A 20,020-nucleotide genomic window follows, 5' to 3' on the forward strand; every position below is an offset into this window, starting at 1 on the left:
CTGCCATTTAACAAACGTGTAGATGGATCCCACGGAAGGGAAGTGGCTTGCTGAAGTCAAGAGAATGAACACCAGAATTGGGGAAAGAGCTCAGGAATTTGGGGATGCTGGCATATTAGTAATTTTTGTTTAGAAGAGTATAGAAATGATGTGACCTTGAGAATGACCTAGTGCTGGAGGCTATCCGTGTACAGGTAGCTACCAAAAAAAGGATGGTGGAGGACACAGTTACAGGCAAGAGAGACTCAATTATTGTCTCCAATGAGGAGACAAATTTCCAGAGACAGAGTTCCTTGTGTTCTCATACAGGAATCAAACCCAGCTTTCCAACTTAATTATTATTCTTAGAGATAGCGGTAACCATTTCCTCCCAGCACCCTGCAATTTATCCTCAGTCAGAGCATCTTTTCTGCATGACCAGAAAAATTTATCTCCCTATGCTGCCCAAGGTGCTGTTGAAACATTTTTCAAGATTTGCCTTAACTTATATTTTGCTGCTGCTTCTTAAAGTTGTGGGTGTGAATATATTTTAGGCTCACAGAGTCTGTCCTACCTAGAATTGAAAGAGAGAGACCCTTTGAAAAATGATGTGCTGTAAAATCCTGCCCCTCTGAGCTGCCTGGACTTTCATGGATTTTCAGATGATGGGTATAGAGTTTGTGCTAAGTCATGCACGCTTTCTTATTAGAAAATAACTGCTTACCTTAATAACTGCTTACACTAATATTTTTCAAACCTGATTTTGAGATGCTGATTAATTAGTGTAGACCTACTTAAGTAGGTAGTAATTAGTAGTAGACCTCTGAAGTAATTTCATTTTGTTACTATGGGTTTTTTTTGTTCTTTAATCCCTACATCTGAAATAATTTTCTGATCACTAAAGAATGAATGAATCTATCATCTTTGCAGGTAATTAGTATTATTGCCACTTAATAGGCACAGGTGAATGTGGGGACATGCTGAAGGTCACAAAATGAGTCCGTGGCAGAGCCAGGCAGGGACTCTGCGCTTTTGTTCCCCCTCCGGTATCGCAAAATGATAATGCTGCTTCTCCTGACAGGTTTTGGTCTGCGGTGTAGAACAGAGAAGTCAGCGTGCTCTGGTTTGCTTTTAAAGACTCACTCAAGTATGTGTATTTATTTCACTGCTTACCTGCCAAAGAAGCTTTGCAGATTAGAGTCCTGTGCCTAACTCTTCCATTTGCACACATTAGCAAGGCAAAGGGAGAAATTGTAAAGCAGCCAGTGCATATTTCCCACTGTGATGCTAATTTGTTGGCTTCTGTTTGGGAAAGGAAATGGTGAGTAATTTGAGGGAGATTTGTTTGTTTGTTTTTCCTCTGTAAGACTGGAAAAACTGATCCAGTTTGAAAACTAATTGGGCGCTACTGGACCTGGGGAGAATTCTGGGGCTCAAAGTGTGGAGCATTGAATTCTGCAAAACACCTGAAGGATGGCTTAAATCTCAGTGAGAGGATTGCTCTACCAATACTGCTGAGGCCATTGCAGGTTTCTGAGACTGGCTGTTTGTGAGGAGACGCACGGATCAGTCAGGAGATGTAGGTGCGATCCATTTTCTTTTCCATATGGGTATCAGTGTTGAAGCTGCTGAAGAGGAGCACGAGTCTTCCTTGGAGCTCTGTTGTCAGAGTCGGATACTGAAGCCACGCTCGTTGTTTGGAAATGTTCTTACACTCGCAGTGGGGCAGTGTTGGCAACACTGGGATCCCTGGGGCATCCCCTGACTCTGCGTGTCTTCCAAACGTCAGCTCAGCTCCACTGGCTTGGCCTGAGCATCGTTCATGCTGGAGATTTGTAGTGGTTACAGCGTGAGGCCTTTGTGAATATTCTCTTTCTGAATATGTGAGGTGAGTATCAAATCTGTCTACTGAGCCATGCTTAAAATCGATTTGGATTCTTTCTCAAAATTGTTTTCCTCTTTTTTTTTTTTTTTCTCTTTAAAGGGTTAAAATGGTTGTCAAAAAACTGCAGTTCTTAATTTTGAAGTCAGAATGTCTTTCTACACAAACTTTTCCTTTGATCCTATGAAAAGTATAACTCAACCTTAAAAAAAAAAAAAAAACAACTGTTTAGCCCCCAAATGAGATGTTTCATATCAGATGGAAGGCAGGTCAGTCTGAAATTTAACGTTTTGATTCACTGAAGTTTGTTTCACAAATTGCTTCATGTTGACCTCGGATCACTGAAACAAAATCCCAGCGCACAAGGGGGAGAAGAGGCTGTTTTGCACAGAGCCTGACCTCTTGGTACTGCTCCTCTGGAAGAGTTAGTAACACCCTGCATTTTCACTGAATTACAACAGGCTCTTTGGATGATTTTGAAGTATTTCCACCCGTATTGGAGGGTCTGCAACTTGTGCTCTATTTGAAACACCAGTACCAAATTTATGGGGATGTTAAAGCAGCATCTTAGATGCTCCCATCCTCAGTGTTGGAAAGAGAGTGGTCATTTCACTGGTGGGGGAAACAATCATCCTGTGTGTCGCTCCTCACCCTGCCCAGGGAAAGGGGGCTGTGACACTGGCATATGTCTCTGGCTGTGCAGGGGTACCCTGGCAGAGGCGGATAAGGGGTCTCCCTGTGCTGGTGACACATTACTGTTCCTTTCAAAAGCAGCAGCTGGCAGCCCTCTGATTAGCATGGTACAGATGGCAGCGAGATGCAAAGGGCCTCTCCCATTCCCTCATGGAGCACCCTCCGTGCTGTCACCTCCCTCCCTAATTCGAGGGAACCCGTTGCTGCTTGTGAGGGTTTCCCATCCTGACGGTCGCAGCTGCAAAGCAACGAGCTGTATCGAGAGCTCTGGCCCAGAACACAGGCAAAGAGTTCCCAGCCCGCTCCGGTCCTCGGGAGCAGGGGATGATGGTTTTATCAGGAGCGCCGTCTGCAAGCTGCGGGGAGGAAATGCATAGTCCACTCAGGAGTTAATTCTCTGGGTGATCTGGAAGGCACACAAATTTATTTAATAAAAGCTTGTAATGCAGTTTAATAAGATTAGATTTATTTAATAAGTGCAACATGAGGACGTTGGTTCATGTTAGCAGTGACTGCAACGCCCCCAGAGTTAATGGGTTCTACAGAGCAGCACAAAGAGGTCTGTTTTTTGCATTTCTGTTACTGTTTTTAGTCCTTTTTTCTTACTACCATTGTTATTCCTGGTTTTTGCCTGCTTCTGCCCCTGCCTAGAAAGAAGGGCTGAAAACTATGGAGGCAACATGAACAGAGCAGTGGTGGTGGCAAGGAGGATCCCCAAATAGGGCTGACTGTAGCCAAACCAGAGCCTGGACCAGTGTCTTGCTGTTCCTCCATGTGACAGGCTGCTTCTGCGCTTTTAGGTGGGTCATTTGAATTTCTATGCCTCATTTCCCATGTGTACAGTGAGGCTAATAATGCTGCCTTTGTCTGTCCTGTCTATTTAAAATGTAATGAGATGAGATTTTCAAAAATGACAAATGATTTTCGGTGCCTGGTACGAGCGCTTGGCTGAAGGCGTCTTCAGAAGTGACCGAACTCTCTCCTGCTGGGCGGTGTGGCCTGGTGAGGTTTTCAAGCTGTGTCAGCAAAATGAAGAAATTTAGCAGTACGGAGACAGCCCAGTCCAGTCTTCTGCTTGAAGCTTTTTCTTCTTAGCTTAACTTTTAAATTCAGCCACACCAGAGCATCTTACCAGCTAGCATTAGTTCTCCCAGACATCACACTTGGAGAGAAGAGAAACCTTTGTGAAAACAAGGGAGCAAAGTGAAGTTTTTCTTTTTCTTGCTTTCCGAATTGTGGGGCTTGGTGACATGACTTGATTTTTGCTTTGAATTTTCCAGCATGAAATTTCTGTTTAACTACTTGTGCTTCACATTCTTCTTTCTGCCATTGAACCAAATCCCAGTTCAGCGTGTCCCTTGAAACACTGGTCATCAAGAAAATCTTTGCTTGACACTTTTGGAAAAGATTGCTTCTTTTGTGTATGTTTATAATATTATATAGCACATGACATGCTGCAATAGTGATATGGAGCAGATTGGGAAGCTTTAGTACTATCTGTTTCACTTGAAAGTGGAAATCTATTTGCTTTCCTAGGGTTATTCCTTGTTTTTGCAGTTGGAAATGGTATCAACCCAGCAGGATGGCCCAGCTTAGCCATAATGTTCATTAGCTTTCCAGTGTAGTGATTCTCTCTTCTGTGTTATTGTCTCTGCTTGGCATATTTATTGCAGAATAAACCATGACAGTCTATTTCCTTTTTCAATGGACTCAAGATACTTTCCCTTTCTCTCCCCTTGGGTTCACCAAGTAAGTCATTGCGTGTGTCTAAACACGATTAACAGTGTATTCAGAGCTGTCTTCTAAATGCCTACCTGTGCAGACTGGAGCGATGTGTTTAAAATAGGCTCTAAAGCCACCACCAAACACAGAGCCCATGAGGTGAAGCTGCTTAATGCAGCTTAAGGGTAAGACGCTTTTGTGCTATGAGCCGGCAGAGCTTTCATCCAGGGAAGTCGATCAACAGAACCATCAGCAGAAGTAACATCGTCTTCTGAACTCACTTGGGCATTTTCATCCAGCATCTCTTCTTTACCTCGACCCTGGACGCACCCTCCCTCTCTTTTCTCTTAACTTGTATAGCTTGAATCTCTACAGCAAAAAGTCTCAAGTCTCTGATAACGGATGGGGGAAACATTTCTGTGCCCATGGGACATGCCTGTGTGCCCACATGTGTGATGAATATTCTAAGGACAGTTCTGACCCACATGTTGAGTACATCACTGCCTGTGAGCGCAGAAGACTGGTTTCAGTGTCCAAGGAAGTCTTTGCTGAGACCATCATCCTATATTATGGCCCATCATCCTATAGTATGAGTGCAACATCGCAGGCGATGTCCCAGGATATTCTGTAGAGTTAAGTATTTCCATTCCAATAAATGGGGAGGCAGTTCCACTTAGTGGGAAGTGCTGCAGGAATTGCCATGAAGTAGCAGGGAGAGAAGAGAGCAATTCTAGAGCTGTTGAAAGGGAAGGTGGAGCTGGGCTGTGTCTTCGATACAATAGCAGCATGTTAAGCCAGGTAATATTTGTTTATCATGAACCTGAGATACTTGTCAGGTTTACTGCTGACTCTTATTTTTAATGCTATTGTGTCCTGTCTTGAAGGAAACCAGAAAGCTGGAACGCTCAAAGTCAAATGAGTGAATCATTCATAGAGCGTGATATGCTTTATGACCCTTACTATTATTGTTGTCATCATTATTTATTAAGGTAGTGCTTAGAAGGTGTGTGAAGCCATGTGGATCACGGTTCTGGCACGTTTGCAATGGAAAGATCTTATCTAGGGGGATAGAGAGCAGTCAAGAGATCCCAGTGACAGGACATAAACACTAATATTCACCCATCCTTCTCCTTCACCTTTTGACTGGAGCTCCTTGGAAGGTCTCTATTTTAAGCCATCTTGCAATAGTAAAGATTATCATTGTCCATTTTGTGTCCTTTTGGGAAAATGCTGGCAAAATTTTAAATAATTTCCAGTCCAATCAATAGGTATTTCCTGTCGAGTCCAAGGTCCATACAGATTTTATTGGTGGTAAACCGGTAGCCATCATATTCTTAGAGAGGTGTTCAGAGGAAATGTTAATATTTAATGATGCCTTTTTGCGGTTAGGCGGGTGAGTTCTCTTAATGACACTGTCTGGAAGAAGCATTCCTCAATCCTTGGCTGCAATCAATCCACAAGCCTTTTGCGAGGCTTCAAAACGTCACAGGACATTTATGGACCTTGATGAAACCAGCAGTTTCACTGGAACTTTTTGCCTTAAATACCGAACACTTCAGAGAGATTCCTGTTGCTTCTATCCATGATGATCATCCTGGGAATAGCTGAAAAATGTCTGATTTCAGAGCAGGCTGGTATCTTTCACAGGCATTTAGTTTATAAAGACTGAATTAGTAAGGAGAGGTTTTGAAGGCAGCGGGGCTCTCCACTCCCTCTGGAAGTCAATGGGAGTTGTGTGCCTAATTTCCATTTGTGCCTTTGGAAAATCCCCTTCTAATTGACTAAATATTTGTACTATTGGCTGTGGGCACAATGTGGCTTTCAAACCATCTGTTTTCATGGACTAAAACCCACTGGCAACAAACCTTGATTGGCAGAAATTCACCGGGGCTGGTTTACATTAGTTGAGGTTGCTGAGGACAAAACCATGAAGGAAAAGAGAGGCATAGGATAAGCAGAAATAAAAAGGACCATGGAAATAAATGAGCTTTGTTTCAGCATTTGAATGGACCTTACTCATTTATCAAAAGACTTTCTTCTGGTCTTTAATGTTTCTGAAATAATGTGTCTCATCTTTGAGTGCTCAACGCCAAGAAAAGCTGTCAACCACTCTAGCAATTATCATATCCCGAAGGGAAGTTGGTTAATGATTTCTCTGTAGACAACTCGGTCTTTCAGTTTTTGTGCTACGCCAGAACAATTCCAACCCAATGAAGCATTTTAGGATTCAGTTTGATTCTTAATATTTGAGGAATATTCTGGAAATACAGTTATTCACTGCCACCTCTTGATACTGAGCCTGTACCTTAGAAAATGAGAATTACAGGGTGAGATGCAGCGCTTGGCCGTAGGTAAGGCAACAATCAGGGAGAGGGAAGAGGCTTTCCCAGCTTGTGGTCAGGCAGGGAAATTCACTGTCTATTGCAGTGGCACATGCAACAAGTTGGTATTTTTATGGGCTGCATAATTTTATAAGCAAGGATGATTGTAGAGGTTGGCACAGGCTGTCCCCCAAGCCCGTGCTCTGAGCATCCTTCAGATTTGGTTGTGGGTTTATATTCAAGCTTTGTTCAGCTTCTCTTTGAAAATCACTTGCTGGTGGTCACTGGATCTCTGCTTTTAGTCCCACGCTCCCAGGCATCATGAAGATTTTCTTCTACACTCGGTAAAAGGAATTAGTCAGCTTCACCATGGAGTCTCCTCTCAGTGGACCCAGCTGAAAACACGGTATCAACTTGATTTAATTCTGAGGACAAAATCGTATTCTTAAATTGTGACCCGTTGAAACTTAATTGAAGGATTGTCACTGACTTAAAACTGTCTAGTATTTCACTTGAATTAGCTCCTGAGTGTGAATGTCAGCTGTGCTTCAGCTGGTGTAAGCCCACGTTTTGGCACATACACCTCCTTCATTTGCATGGATTACTGCAGCTTTCCCTGGTGAGGTTTTGACCTGGGCTCCTTGGGGCTGGCGTTCAGATGTCGGAGGTGTTGAGCACGGTACTTCTGCAGCCAGGGACAGGTAGATCTCCCCTGTGTGGAGTTATGTTCATGATTATCTGCCAGAAATCTCTGCGAATATCTGGTGGCCATGAAAACCCCAGCCTGGGCTAGATCTTCGGGGCTCCGTCCTCCAGAGAGTCCAGGCTAGAGTTCTGTAAGCCATGCCTTAAGATGGCATGGTGGCTCATACTAGTTTCTCTCTTTGCTCATTTTCACTGGAGAATGTAGGTTTTGTGGCGTTCTGCTTTAGCAAATACACAAATTTCAATGGGATCCTGCCTTGCATGATAAATTTTGTACCCATTGGAAGTATTAATAATTAATTATTTGCAATAGGAAGAGCCCCAGATCTGGAAGTAGTTGCTGTCACTTATTTTAATAATGGCAATTTAATGGCAGAATATACTGCTGTAATTTCTCACTGGGTTCTTAATCTTTAAATAATGAAGAAAATTGTGGATTTGCAGCAACTGTCTCACCTAAGGATGGTAGGCAAATGAAGCAACATAGAGCTTATGGTGCATTGTTTCTAATTGAAATCAAGTTTGATTGTTCAGCCTTACCTTGCACGTGTGAGAAACTGTGGCAATGAAATGTAATAAAGCATCATTCCTCATTTTATGCCTGAGAAGTTGGCCCATCTTGGCCAAACGCAATAGGAGATCAAAAGTCACTAGAGTCATTGATGCATCGCAGGTTAGTGAAGGAGTCCTGTGCTACTGAGTTTTTCTAGGCAGGCCAGAGATGCCGGAGCACTGTAACACAGCGGCAGTATTAGTATATAAGAGACTTAATTTTCCACTTGTTTAACGAGGAGCCTGCCTACTTCATATCTTTGTGCTCACATTTCCCCCTCAATATCAATGTTAAAACTTTTGCGAAAGGATCCTTGTGAAATCCTCGTGCTCTTCATATGGTCCTTTTTTCCTTGTCTTTGCCAGGGCAAATCCCCGGGCCGGGATTGTCTTTTATCCCGTGGTACTGCAGCGCTTAAGGTAGCGAGTACTTATGTCACTTAGGACTTTTGTGCACTGGCATAAAGGAATCTTAAATTAAGCCAGTTCTGCCACTGCTCTCCTCAGGCAGGCTGTGCGAGCTCTCTATTCATCTCTTTCCTTATTTACAGTGTGGAGATAATGCTACTGGAAGTCACTTGCCCAGGAGTGTCCAGAGTGCTTTGATGTTAAGAAAACCCGATACTGTGATTCCACTCAGTTTCCCTCTTTCGTTCCTTTCATTATATAGTGTGTGGATAATATTAACTGATAAAATCAACTAATTTTTCATGTATTGCTAAATAGTTCATCTGCAACTGAGTGTTCAGGTTAGTTACTCTGCTCTGCATACCTGTATCACTATGATATTGCAAGGACCAATTAATACTCGTTACAGGATCGGAATGTGAAATCTGCTGCATGGAGACTGAAGGCTACCGGTGTGACTCCAACTGGCCTGATGGGTTTCCCAGGTCCTTTTTATGGAACTTCAGTGTTTCTCCACCTTTGTGATCAATAGGGCTAAGTATGATCTGTTATCTGAGGAACTTTTCTTATTGATGCTGGATTTAAGAAATGCAGATGAGGGTCAGTGTCATTTTCAAAGTAATTTATATGATTCAGAGTGAAAAAAGATAACTTATGGTCTTATTAAGCACACATGGATTATCAGTGTCTGGTGATTTTTCAGCAAAATTTGGTTATTTCTGTGCTTAGAGCATGGGCATATCCACTTGCTGGTTGAATATATTACCTCTCAGGAGCTGTGCCGTGCTAATTAGCCGTAAACAAACAGAAACGTTAGTTGCATCAGCCTATACTCTTTTGATGATAACGAAGTTGGGAAGGAATCTCGTATCTCTGGCTGGGAATTCTGGGATCAACAGGACCCATGTGTCAGACTTTGTAGAGGTTCAGCTGGACTCATGTAGACAGTAAGTTTCTATGGCTGATTCTGAAGGCAGAGCAATTTTGGGGGTCTAAGTTCCCAGCGCACTCACTGGTTGAACTTGACTCATGATAGAACTCTTCCTGCAGGAAAAATAATATCCTAGGAATAAAGCTGTGGAGTCATGTAGGTGTATCAAAATGTTTTAGTTGAAGTATAACAAAAAGGATCAGTAGAATTTGCTACAGCTGGGCATTTCTCAAGATCTGATACCTGAATTTCACATTTGAAATTACTTTATTTTTTTCCAGTGTCCATAAAAGGACCATAAAGACATAGAGAGTACTATACAAACACCCTGTGAAATATCCAAAAAGGACAATACAGTCAAAGGAGGATTCCTTTAACTAGTTCAGTTGTTCTTTTGGAGTGCTTGAGCTTCCACATAGGTGATGGAAATCATTGTTGGTTTGATACGTGAGGCCAATCAGAGACTCAACAGTTCAGCCTGTGGTGTCTTTGATAGCCTTCCCGGGAGCACAACTGGAAATGCAAACACAAAATAACTGGAGACACTGCTGAGTGTGTCCTCAAGCGTGTGTGGAAAGGGGAGGTACTTGGAGATGGCTGTTCAATATGTGATTGTTGTCCATGTTTTAAGGGTTTATTGGAAAGGAGTCAGATCTCCATGGTAGGAAGCCTCATCTTTTGGGAGCGACCTTTATCAGGTCTGAAACATTTGGAAGTTGCAGTCTTGTCTGCAGGGTTTCATTCTTGCCTCAGACACTTCACAGCCTCTAGGCTTTGAGTACTGGCAGACCATTCTCTTCCCGTCCCTCCACAGAGGAGAGTGTCTGCGGCCATCTGAGCATCTTCCAAGGATGTGCCAAGTGATGAATGAGCTTTATTTAAGGCTTACCCTGAAAGCCTCTGCGTACGTTTCAGCAAGCTGCAGAACGTGTCAACACAATCGCTTCGAGGCTTTCAGCTTGCTGGAGCCTCTGTCAGCACTCTCCGGCAGCTTCTGTGAACTTGCCTGATCCACAATGCTCTGACCATTAATATTTATAAACCTTAAATAATACAGGACTTCAGTGTACCTGAGAGACCATATGTTGGCCTCCAATCCCCAGCAAAGCACCTGAGATCAGTGTGGCTACAACCCTGGCTGATCCACACTTATGGTCCCAGAAGGGGAAGGAGGTGGAGCTTTTCCCCTGGAGGGCCTCTCTCTTTGGATTTCTCCCTCCTTCATTAGTTACCAGAGCACATCATCTTCATCCTTCAGGGCCGAGCTGCAGGCTTATTCCTTTCCTTTTAGTCTGGAGTCTTTTATCACTCTGCTGTGCATTTATTACAGGGCTTCACTTGGTTGTGACCTTGGGCTTGGCTTTTTTCCACCTTTTGGTACAATTGCATTGATTTGGGTGTGGTTTGCAGGCAGAGAGGGCTCTGAGATTTTTATTATTATTTATTTAATTTTTGGTTTTGGTGTTTTTTTTCTTTTTTTTGGCCTGAGTCTTATGAAGGTGCTTGGTAACCATTTGGACACAGATGCCTCTAAATTAACATTTAATGTATGCGTGTGCAAAGACGCATATCGATGAATAATGCATCGTAATAAACAGCTTGGTGATTGGGTTTGGTTCAGAGCGATATTGCATATGGATTAGCCTTAAGGACCCAGATCAGTGGTGTTAATGACATGTTATCAGGTGGAGACAGCCCAGCTAAGCCTATTGTGTGCTGCACCGCTTACCTTTGTGATAAAAATGTCTCTCCTCCCACATGCACAGCCTCAGCTGGACTTGCAGAGCCGTTCCCTGGACTCTGCTGAAACAAGCCCTTCGGAAATGACTAAGGCAACCCTCCCTCCGCATCGCCAGCTGCCGGAGCCGTTTATTTAGATACAAACCTCAGAGAACAAGTTAAAAAAAAAAAAAAAAAAAAAAAAAAAAAAAAAAAAAAAAGGGATGCTTGATCCATGCAGCTGTACCAGCCACGAGGAGCAGGAGGGTGTGTTAGAGGCCAGCAGCTCATGCAAGGTGGAAAGGGGGCTAGGGGTTGGAGAGCTTTGAACCCCCCCCGGGGCTGGGGCTGGCTCTGAGCCACCCCAGGCCGGCTCTGAGCCCCCAAGGGGTTGGGGCTGGCCCCCTCCACCCCCCGCCACGGACTGGCCGTCGGGGGCCGGGCGGGTGGTGCTGAAGGGACAGCGCCGGCGGCTCGCCCGGCCCGGGGGGTGACTCGCCCGGCCCCGGCTCCTCGGCCCCCTCGTTTTCTCCTTCTCTGCCGCCGTCTCCCAGCGCAGGGACACGCTGTCAGCATGGGCAAGAGCGGAGAGGCGAGGGGCTGCCGCTGTGTCTCCTCCTCTAGAAACCCGCATTCAGCCGGAACCGCCTTTGGCTGCCTCCCCTGATCCCCCGCAGGGAGGGACTGGGGGCTTCTGGCATTGCAGAGGCTTAATTGACTAGCAAGGTCACTAATTTCGGCTCCTGGAGGTAAGTCCTGGTTGACGGCTCATTTTCCTCTCTCCCTCGGTTTTCACACCCCTCTCCCATCTGTCTCCCTCTCTCATTCTTTCTCCAGTACCATCAATCAGCCCTTCCTGCCCCCTGAAGAGGGTCTACCCGAGTAGATCGCACCAGCGATGCCCCAAACCCCAGAAAGCTGAGTCAGCATGTTGCCCCCCACTAACCCACCCGCGATCTCCTCTGCTCCCCGCCCTCCGGCGCCGCGGCTTCGGGAAAAGTGAGGAACAATAGGATTCCCGGAGCACTCCCCGACTCCACCATTGCGGGGCCAGGGGAGGAAGGGGAGAGGGTGGTGGGAGGAAGGAAGGAAGGGATCCTTTCTCCCCTGCCCTGGGAACACGCCTCCCGAGCCGCCGGGGGGCGAGGGGGTTGCTCAGTCCCCATCAGTGCCATGCTGCAATAGCAGCTCTATAGCTAGGGAAGGGGAGGGGGGAGAGGGTGTGTGTGATGGGGGCTGTTGCTCCAACCTGATCGAGTCCATTTGCCAATTCACCAGTCGCATCACTTCCGGATCAGTCCTCAGTCTCTGCTGCAGAGTGAGGATTTTTTTTTTAAATTTTTTTTTTTTTTTTTCTCTCCTTTTCCCTCCCTCCCCATCTGGATGCTGGGAACTTGAAACCTCCTCCCTTGATTGCAGCAGGATCTGCCCCAACCTTCCCTCAACTTTGCACTGCATCAAAGAAAACAGCGAGCCACAGGCTATATTGTACCGATGGGGGCAGGGGATCTGCCAGGCACAGCCCTTTGCAATTGATGTTGCCGTATCTCTAGGACCCAGAGCGATCTCTCCTTTTTTTTTTTTTTCCTCTCCTCTTTTCGTGTGTGTGTGTGAGTGTGTGAAGGATCCTCCTGGTTACCGCTGTTACTATTTTCCCTTAGCAGGGAGACCACACAAGCCATGGCTGAGAGGAAGCAGTCTGGTCGGCAGGGCGAGGAAGAAGAAGTGCCAGCCTTCTTCAAAAACCTGGGCTCGGGCAGTCCCAAGCCCCGGCAGAAATTCTGTGGCATGTTCTGCCCGGTGGAAGGCTCCCTGGAGAACAAGACCATCGACTTCGACTCCCTCTCGGTGGGCCGCGGATCTAACAAAGTCGTGGCAAAGCAGAAGGATGTTGCCCACCTGGGTCCGGATGCTCCGTCCGTTTATTCCAGGCAGAGCGGGAAGGGAGGGGAACCATCTGTTGATTTCGGGAGAAAGGTGGAGATCAGGAGTGCCACTGGGAAGGAGGCGCTGCAGAACCTGAATGACAAGGTGGGTGCATATATATATGTGTGTGTGTGTGCGAGATGCAACTTGAACCCGCGATAGGCTGCAGAAAGGATGTATCCTTTCAACCCTGCAGTTTCTTGCTTTTATGTCACTTGCGTGTGTGTGTCAGTCGATGTCTTCCTCTCAGCAGCATCTCTACTAGAGCCTTCTTGCCAGATCTCTAATGTTATCCGTGTGCTCTCTGCAGGTGTGTGTGTATGTGCACAGGGAGGAGGGCAGAAGAAGAAAGGAGCCCCCCCGCACCCACAAACACCCTCCCTTTCCCCACCCTGCCTTCCTATTTGGTCGTATTTAGTCCTATTTTTGTTTCTTAGGCGATTTTCCCCCAGCACAACGGTAGCAAAATGCCCCACCCAGCGAGTGAATGCAGCTCACGGGAACAGAAATGCAATTGTTAGCAAAAGAGCATCAATGAGCCTCCACCTACAGGGATGAAATCCCTGCAGGCTCCTTCCAGGGGAAACTCCTACCCACTCCTCCCAGGGGAGGACAGACCCGAGTGACCCTCTGGGAGCTGTATTTCAATACCAATTTTGTTCAAGGCCTCTGGCTACAGTGGGAATTTTTGCCTTGGGAAGATCTGGGACTTTCACAGGAACGTGGTGTTTTCTTACAAACCCACTGAACTCCTCCCAGTCTTTTAAGACTCCTGAAGCTCTTTTCTCACTCTATGTGTCATGGTGCAATACAGCCTGTCCTATTCCTGAGGCAAAATCCATTTAACCCATAGGTCTACCTGACCATGCACATTTGCTTTTCTCAATAAATAGATTTAAGCAAGCTTGATTCAGATCTGAGCCACAAAATACTCTGTGCGTTCCTCTGACAATGCTGGCTCCTGTGCATAGGCTGGAAGAGCAGAAATGGAGGAACACCAACCAGCAAACTGATAAACTTCTAACATACTGGGGAAGAGTTTCTGTGAGTAGCCCTCCAGTGAGTTTACAGAGCACTCCGTCCTTCTGGAAACTGTTTCTAGCATGTGCCTCTGGATTTATACTAGTGGTACGGATTGCATAGGTCGGGCAGAAGTCTGCCTGGAATTTATGATATGGGCTTGCTCGCCCATATCTTGTGTCTCCAACTTTCAGAAATGTGAGATATTATTTAGGAGTGTGACTTGGGCCTCATCCTCCCCAAATCAGACCCTACTCTACTTCTTCCTACCACAGTAACCTAAAGGCTCCATCCAACCATGTTTACATGCGTGAACGACTGCTGTTTTCCATGAGATCTCAAAGGTAGGCCCTGATTTTTAGAAGTGCTACACGCCAGCCTTTAATTAGGGGTGGGACGTGCCCCACGCTGCTTCAAACCCGATTTGCCAAGCCCAAACAAAAGTTTGCCACTACAAATGCCTATGGTTTGATTTGACCATGTTCAAGTGCCTACTAATTGAGTAAGTTTCCATGATTAATTAGTCTTGTTGGACTAACCAAAGTGCATCTCGGGAGTAAAGGGTATACGCCTTTTCAGCTTCGTGAGTCAAAGGTTTTGCAATTTGGGACATTTTCAGAACTAATTTCCAATAATTTGATGTGGTGGTCCTGCAGGACATAAGTATAAACAGGTGATATATTAATTCCAAAAAGATGAATTATCTCGTGATTGAAGGATACCAGTATAATAAAAAACTAAGTACAATATGGTGAAAAACCAGAAGTCCGCACAAAATATTAATTGCATTTTTTTTGAAGTGTGTGTTTTGGTTCTGTTTTTAAAGATCGTTGAATTAATGTTAAATTGAGGGCATGAAATAATGGGATAATGCGAAACATTTGAGTTGTTTCTCATTAGCTGTACATAACGCTGATGCCAATGGATTGTGTTGGGAGGGGTTGTGAGTATTTGGGTAAGTGCAGTCTTTTATTATAAATGTCTTGCTATGGATTGGCGCTTTATTGCTTTTAGCTTTGATGCATTTCCAGCTGACTGCATCTATAGCTTGAATCGATGGTTAGATCCTCAGCAGGTAAAACTGGCTTTACTTCAGTGTAGTTAATAGAAACGTGTTTATGATGATGATCAAAGCTCAATATATTGAAAAAAATGTAAAGAAAAATAACGTTGCAGGAAGTGGCATTAAAGGAGACAGCACATTGAAATAATTTGAGGTAGGAGTTTAAAAGGCTTCTGAAGTTTTGCAACTGAATTTGGCCCATTATTTTCAAACCTCTGTCTCAAGCATTTAATAACACATCTGAAATAGGTTCTCCCTGGATAGACTGTACACTATTTCCACGTGGTAGGAATCTAAATTATGGTGGAAAGGAAAAATATGCTAATTTATAGAATCTTGAATTTATAACTTGCATAAATTATTTCACAATAGGCTAGAAATCTTACTGCTTTTTCTCTAGCTTGAGGCTGACCATAGTTGCAATTTTTAGCAATTCGTGTAACAATCAACAAACAGGATGGTCCACGCTCTGTTTCAGCAACCAAAGGACCATGTGGTGAGCTGATGGGAATGGGTGCTGATCAACTGGAGGCAATGGATATACACGGAAGTATTTTAGCTAGTGACTGGATCCAAAGTGGGTTTAAAACACAGTCATCCTTTCTGTCACTGTACAGAAAGATCTTGTATTAATCTCCACTGAAATAATTAACAAAGCAAGATGTATAAGCTATTTTTTATTTTTCTGAGGTCTTAAGTGCCCAGAGGATAAAAAAAAGGAATGTAATTATTCTACATTAATTTGCAATATATTGTTCTGCAGGCAAAGATAAGGGTAATCAAATCTCTTTGTGTCTATCCTGTCTAGGGTATTCTATAGGCATCTATCACAGCTTGGCTTTATTGCCTCTGGGCCATGCTGCTGCCTCATAATTCAGGGTTAGGATCATCTCCAGAGGCCCCAGGAAGACTCTCTGTCTTAGTTTAAGCAGCTCTTTACAGCGAGGCCTCTGGAGGCAGCCTGACCTATTCAACAGGTCTGCAACTCAGCAGATCTGAGGCAAGCTCTGCGACTTGCCAGCTGTCAGGCCGTGGAATTAACTGTGCTTCTTTTTCCCACCTTAAACGTTGTCATCTTCCCTCTTTAGATGGTTAATGCCTGGTCCTGCAGCTACTTGTTCAAGGTCTGGTCACCGCTTAGTGCTTCAAGGCCCCGACCTCAGCTGGGCCATTGCTGTGGTCTGACAAGAATGTCATGTTCAAGCTCGGGATTTCTTGAATGAGACAAGAAACGCTTGGTCTGGCTTCCAGGAATTGCCGTGGACCTACAAGCCCATTTCCTATGGTGGGATTTGGTGTTCAGAGAGCATCAGGGCAGGGACCTGTGGAGCTTATAGCACTGCTTTGTTTTGAAAACCCTTGGCCATTGCTTGCTTGAACTGGGTCCTTCCTCTGTGTGTATTTCCCACATTTCCTGTGTGTATAATTGGTATTCCTTCCGTCTTGCTCATCTGTTGAGATTCTTTGGGGCAAAGATGGTCTTTTAGGGAGCGTAGAATTGTTTTGGTCGGAAGAGACCTTTAAGATCATCGAGTCCAACCATTAACCCAGCAGTGCCAAGTTACCACTCAGCCGTTTCCCTCAGCACCACATCTACACATCCTTTAAATACCTCCAGGGATGGTGACTCCACCACTTCCCTGGGCCACATCTATAGTGAAGAGCAAGGTTTGATTGCAGGAGGGATCGGCAAGCCTGGGGCTTGCTTTAATGTCGTTTGCGTAGAGAGCCTGAGTAGGTGCTAAGACACTTCAACACAAATACAATCCAGGGGATTCCAGATCTTCTCTGAAGTTGCTAAAGTTACCATTGCTGTCTTGTCGTTACTCCAGTGATTCAGGTGGTTCCCTGTGCACCATTATATACCTTCTTTGTGTCCCTTAGAAACAGTTCATGGACCTTTGGGAAGTGCAGAGCACTGGGTGTAAACTAGTGGTCTAAACCAACAAAGCTATGTCCTATTGTAATCAGATAAGTAACAGTAATGAATAAACAGAGACTGGGAAAATATTTTTATTTTAGAATTGACAGGAGAGGAATCACTTCCAAACACAGTTTTGTGAAGCTTTTGACACGGTTGGACTTTTTTGCTGAAACCTCAAAGCTCTCAGGATCATGCTTGTTCATTCCTGGAGAGAATTAATGAATAACAGGACATTGTTGGGAGCTGAAATAATCATAGACTCTGGAACATTAGTGAAACTGTTGGGTAAAACAAAGAAGCCGTTCCAGACAGCTGGAAAGGCAGTTCTGAGTTTAATTTGTTACGATGCCTGTAATTTTTCTAGCCTTGTTGTGACAATTATTGCTTGCAAAATAATCATACAGGAGGATGACTTGTATATTCTTCCAACGGATCATAATAGTTTGGCTACTGAAAAAAAGAAACCGTAGAGAAACTAACAGTGATGAGCCCAAGTGCCAAATTCCTCTTAACTTCTTAGATTCCTCTCAAAGCCATCAGTTTGTGTAGCTGGCACGTGCCATACGTGCAATGGGTGTCTTGTGGAGGGGTCTGTTAGTGTTATGTCAGGAATTTACCACGCTCTTGTGCAGAAAAGAGCCAGGGGCTTTGATATTGGGGCTAAAGGTTGGAGGAGAAACTGGAAACACCTGGGGCCAGATCTCCCCACCCATTCTGGAGCCGGGCCAATTTGGAGGCCTGGTCTTTCAGCAGCATCTTTGCGATGCTCTATCTCGGGGCTTTATCTCGGGGGACGGATACAGTGCCTGGCATGGTGAGACCAGCAGCTTTGCATCCCACCCTCAGGCCAGAGCTATGGCCATCGTTTGACAGGAGCCATCTGTTTTTAGCGGGTGCTGAGCGGTTGTTTAGGTCTGCCTGACATTTTTTATCTGCAGGACCATGCCTAAATCCCCATATCACTTGTCTGTCTTGTGGCACGTTAAATCTGAGTCTGTCTTCTGTGGTGGTGTTATAAAGTTGGGAAATGGTGTAAACAGCAAAGCTCACATGAAGTTGATGTGTGTGTGTTCTGCATGAACTCCCTTACCCTAAAAAGGGACAACATCTGGAAACATCTGTAGGAAATCTGCCTAAACCAAACTTCTTCACTGTAAGATTCACACAGAAGTGCAATGTCCTGGTTTTGGTCACCTCCCAGAGATCTGAGATGAATCTCAGAGTGGGAGAGTAGAGGTCAGAAATTCATTTTCTCATCGTCCGGAGTAATGGTTGTCCTGTACATCAGAGGCAGGCAAAGCTGGCTGACACAAGCAATGACAGTGATTGCTGAGAGCCTGATGCTTTGCCCTGTAGGTTTTTGGGGAAGGATAAGTGACTGTAATGTTAAGAAACAGTGCAAATCACTGTAAAAATAGCCATTTCTTAGAGCCTACCCATGGTTCCTATGGACTTGGAGATGCAAAACTCTCTCCAGTGGATGAAAGGGAGGAGCAATGACAAGCATGCCCCGATGTCTCATGCCTTTATTCCAGAAATGCTGTATTTAACTGTAGTGAAGGTCACAGCGTGAGTGTAGGCTGTGTTGGAGAGGAGAGCACATTTTTACTGTGTATTGTACTACCCATCCCTGTCCAGAATCCTGAAGAGGGCTGTCTCTTTCCCGACAACATGACGTGATAGTAAATTAACTGTGGAGCAGCAGCTCGGGCTTGTTTAAGGACAATTAGGATTGTAGTGCACTTGAAATGCTCAGGACATTTCCTCTAAGAAACACACTATAACAGTAACAGTCGTCTTAGAAGGTTATTTCTGAACCTGAAGGTTTCCTGGGGTTTTAAAGGAAACAAAATCAATTGGAAGGTTAATTTTAATTTGCAGATCAAATGTACGTTTTTATCGACCTGTTTGTGTGGCTAGAAAGTGAATCTCCCCCCTCAGAATCTGAGCCTGTATTCAAAAAAGACTAGGCTGTTTCTCTGAGTGGTTGTATGATTTTTACCTCCTCACAGTAGCACATTTGACCTCTATGGTCATTTCCATATCATGACACTTAATTTTAATTTTCTCCTGTAAGATAATAAAACCAACGAAAGATGCCCATTGGCAAGTATAATTCCCCTCTAATTTAATTTCTTGTGATTAATAATGGACAGTTCCTTCATCACCTTTTGGGAAGGGCAGATGTTCTCCTTCCACCATATATCAGCCTGTATTTAATCCTCCCAACACTTGATAAGGTGCAGGGGGTCGCTGAATCCATGGGAAACTCCATTTCATTGAGATTTGGAGCTGATGCAGCAATTGGAATGGACAGAATTATGACAGAAAATGAGGGTCTGATCGTTGAACTCATGAAAGCTCTTTTGGCCCAGTCTGGCTGCCTCTGATCACAATAAGAGCCTTGTTGACTTTGGCAGGGGGTGATTCCCCAGTAGGGAGTTGGGATTATTGGCATCTGACAAGCCTAAAGGGAAATCAAGAGCTTGCTGATGCTGTAGCGCTAGAATTTCAGATACTTCCAGGAATGCTTTAACTCCATCTCTGATCCCTCTTTTCGTTACACTTTAAAATGTATATTTCCATTTGCAGGCTTTAGAATTTCATAGCAAAATATCCTTGTGGATAAACCTTTAAGAATTCCGTTGGAGTAAAAGCAATCGGGTGTTGCAGAACTTCTGTGGGGTTTGTTGCAATTACACTAAAATTCTACAGAGAGAGAGACTCTTTTAATAGTTGGGCTTTTTTTTCCCAACCATCCAGTAACTCCAGAGTGGGAATAAAATTCCTTGCTAAGTGCATTACGGTAGCCCACAGAATCTGTGAAGTGAAGACTCAGAGCTGATGTAAATTGATTTCCACTGATGCCTGTGATGATTTATTTTAGCATAGAATTATCGCTGTGCAGAGATTCTCATATTCTTGTGCCATTTTCCCTCTAGGCACTTTCCAGAAGACAAATTTAGACGTAGAGGTTCCTTTGACATGAAACACGTTTCTGCTGCAAAGAGATGTCCTACTCCAGGTGATACCTGAGCAGAAATGGCTGGCAGGGATCGTGGGTGTCCACTGACCACTATAATCCCAACCAAGGATGGGCTGTGGCCTGGATAGAGGCTGGTGGTGCAAATGTGGGCGCAACGCTCAGTTTTGTGCATTTCCTCCCCTGTTCTGC

The 20,020-nt window shown here is 44.6% G+C and overlaps 1 protein-coding gene across 1 annotated transcript in view; it reads left to right on the forward strand.

The window, feature by feature from the left end:
- The first annotated feature begins 12,592 nt into the window (after nucleotides 1-12,592).
- Nucleotides 12,593-20,020, forward strand: part of DPYSL2 (dihydropyrimidinase like 2) — a 57,861-nt gene continuing 50,433 nt past the window's right edge. The window contains exon 1 of the mRNA XM_074164223.1: nucleotides 12,593-12,943. Coding sequence (XP_074020324.1) covers nucleotides 12,593-12,943 — 351 coding nt within the window. The remainder of the gene's footprint in view (nucleotides 12,944-20,020) is intronic.

Source organism: Numenius arquata, chromosome 26 (genome assembly GCF_964106895.1).
Source record: "Numenius arquata chromosome 26, bNumArq3.hap1.1, whole genome shotgun sequence".
Classification (NCBI taxonomy): domain Eukaryota; kingdom Metazoa; phylum Chordata; class Aves; order Charadriiformes; family Scolopacidae; genus Numenius; species Numenius arquata.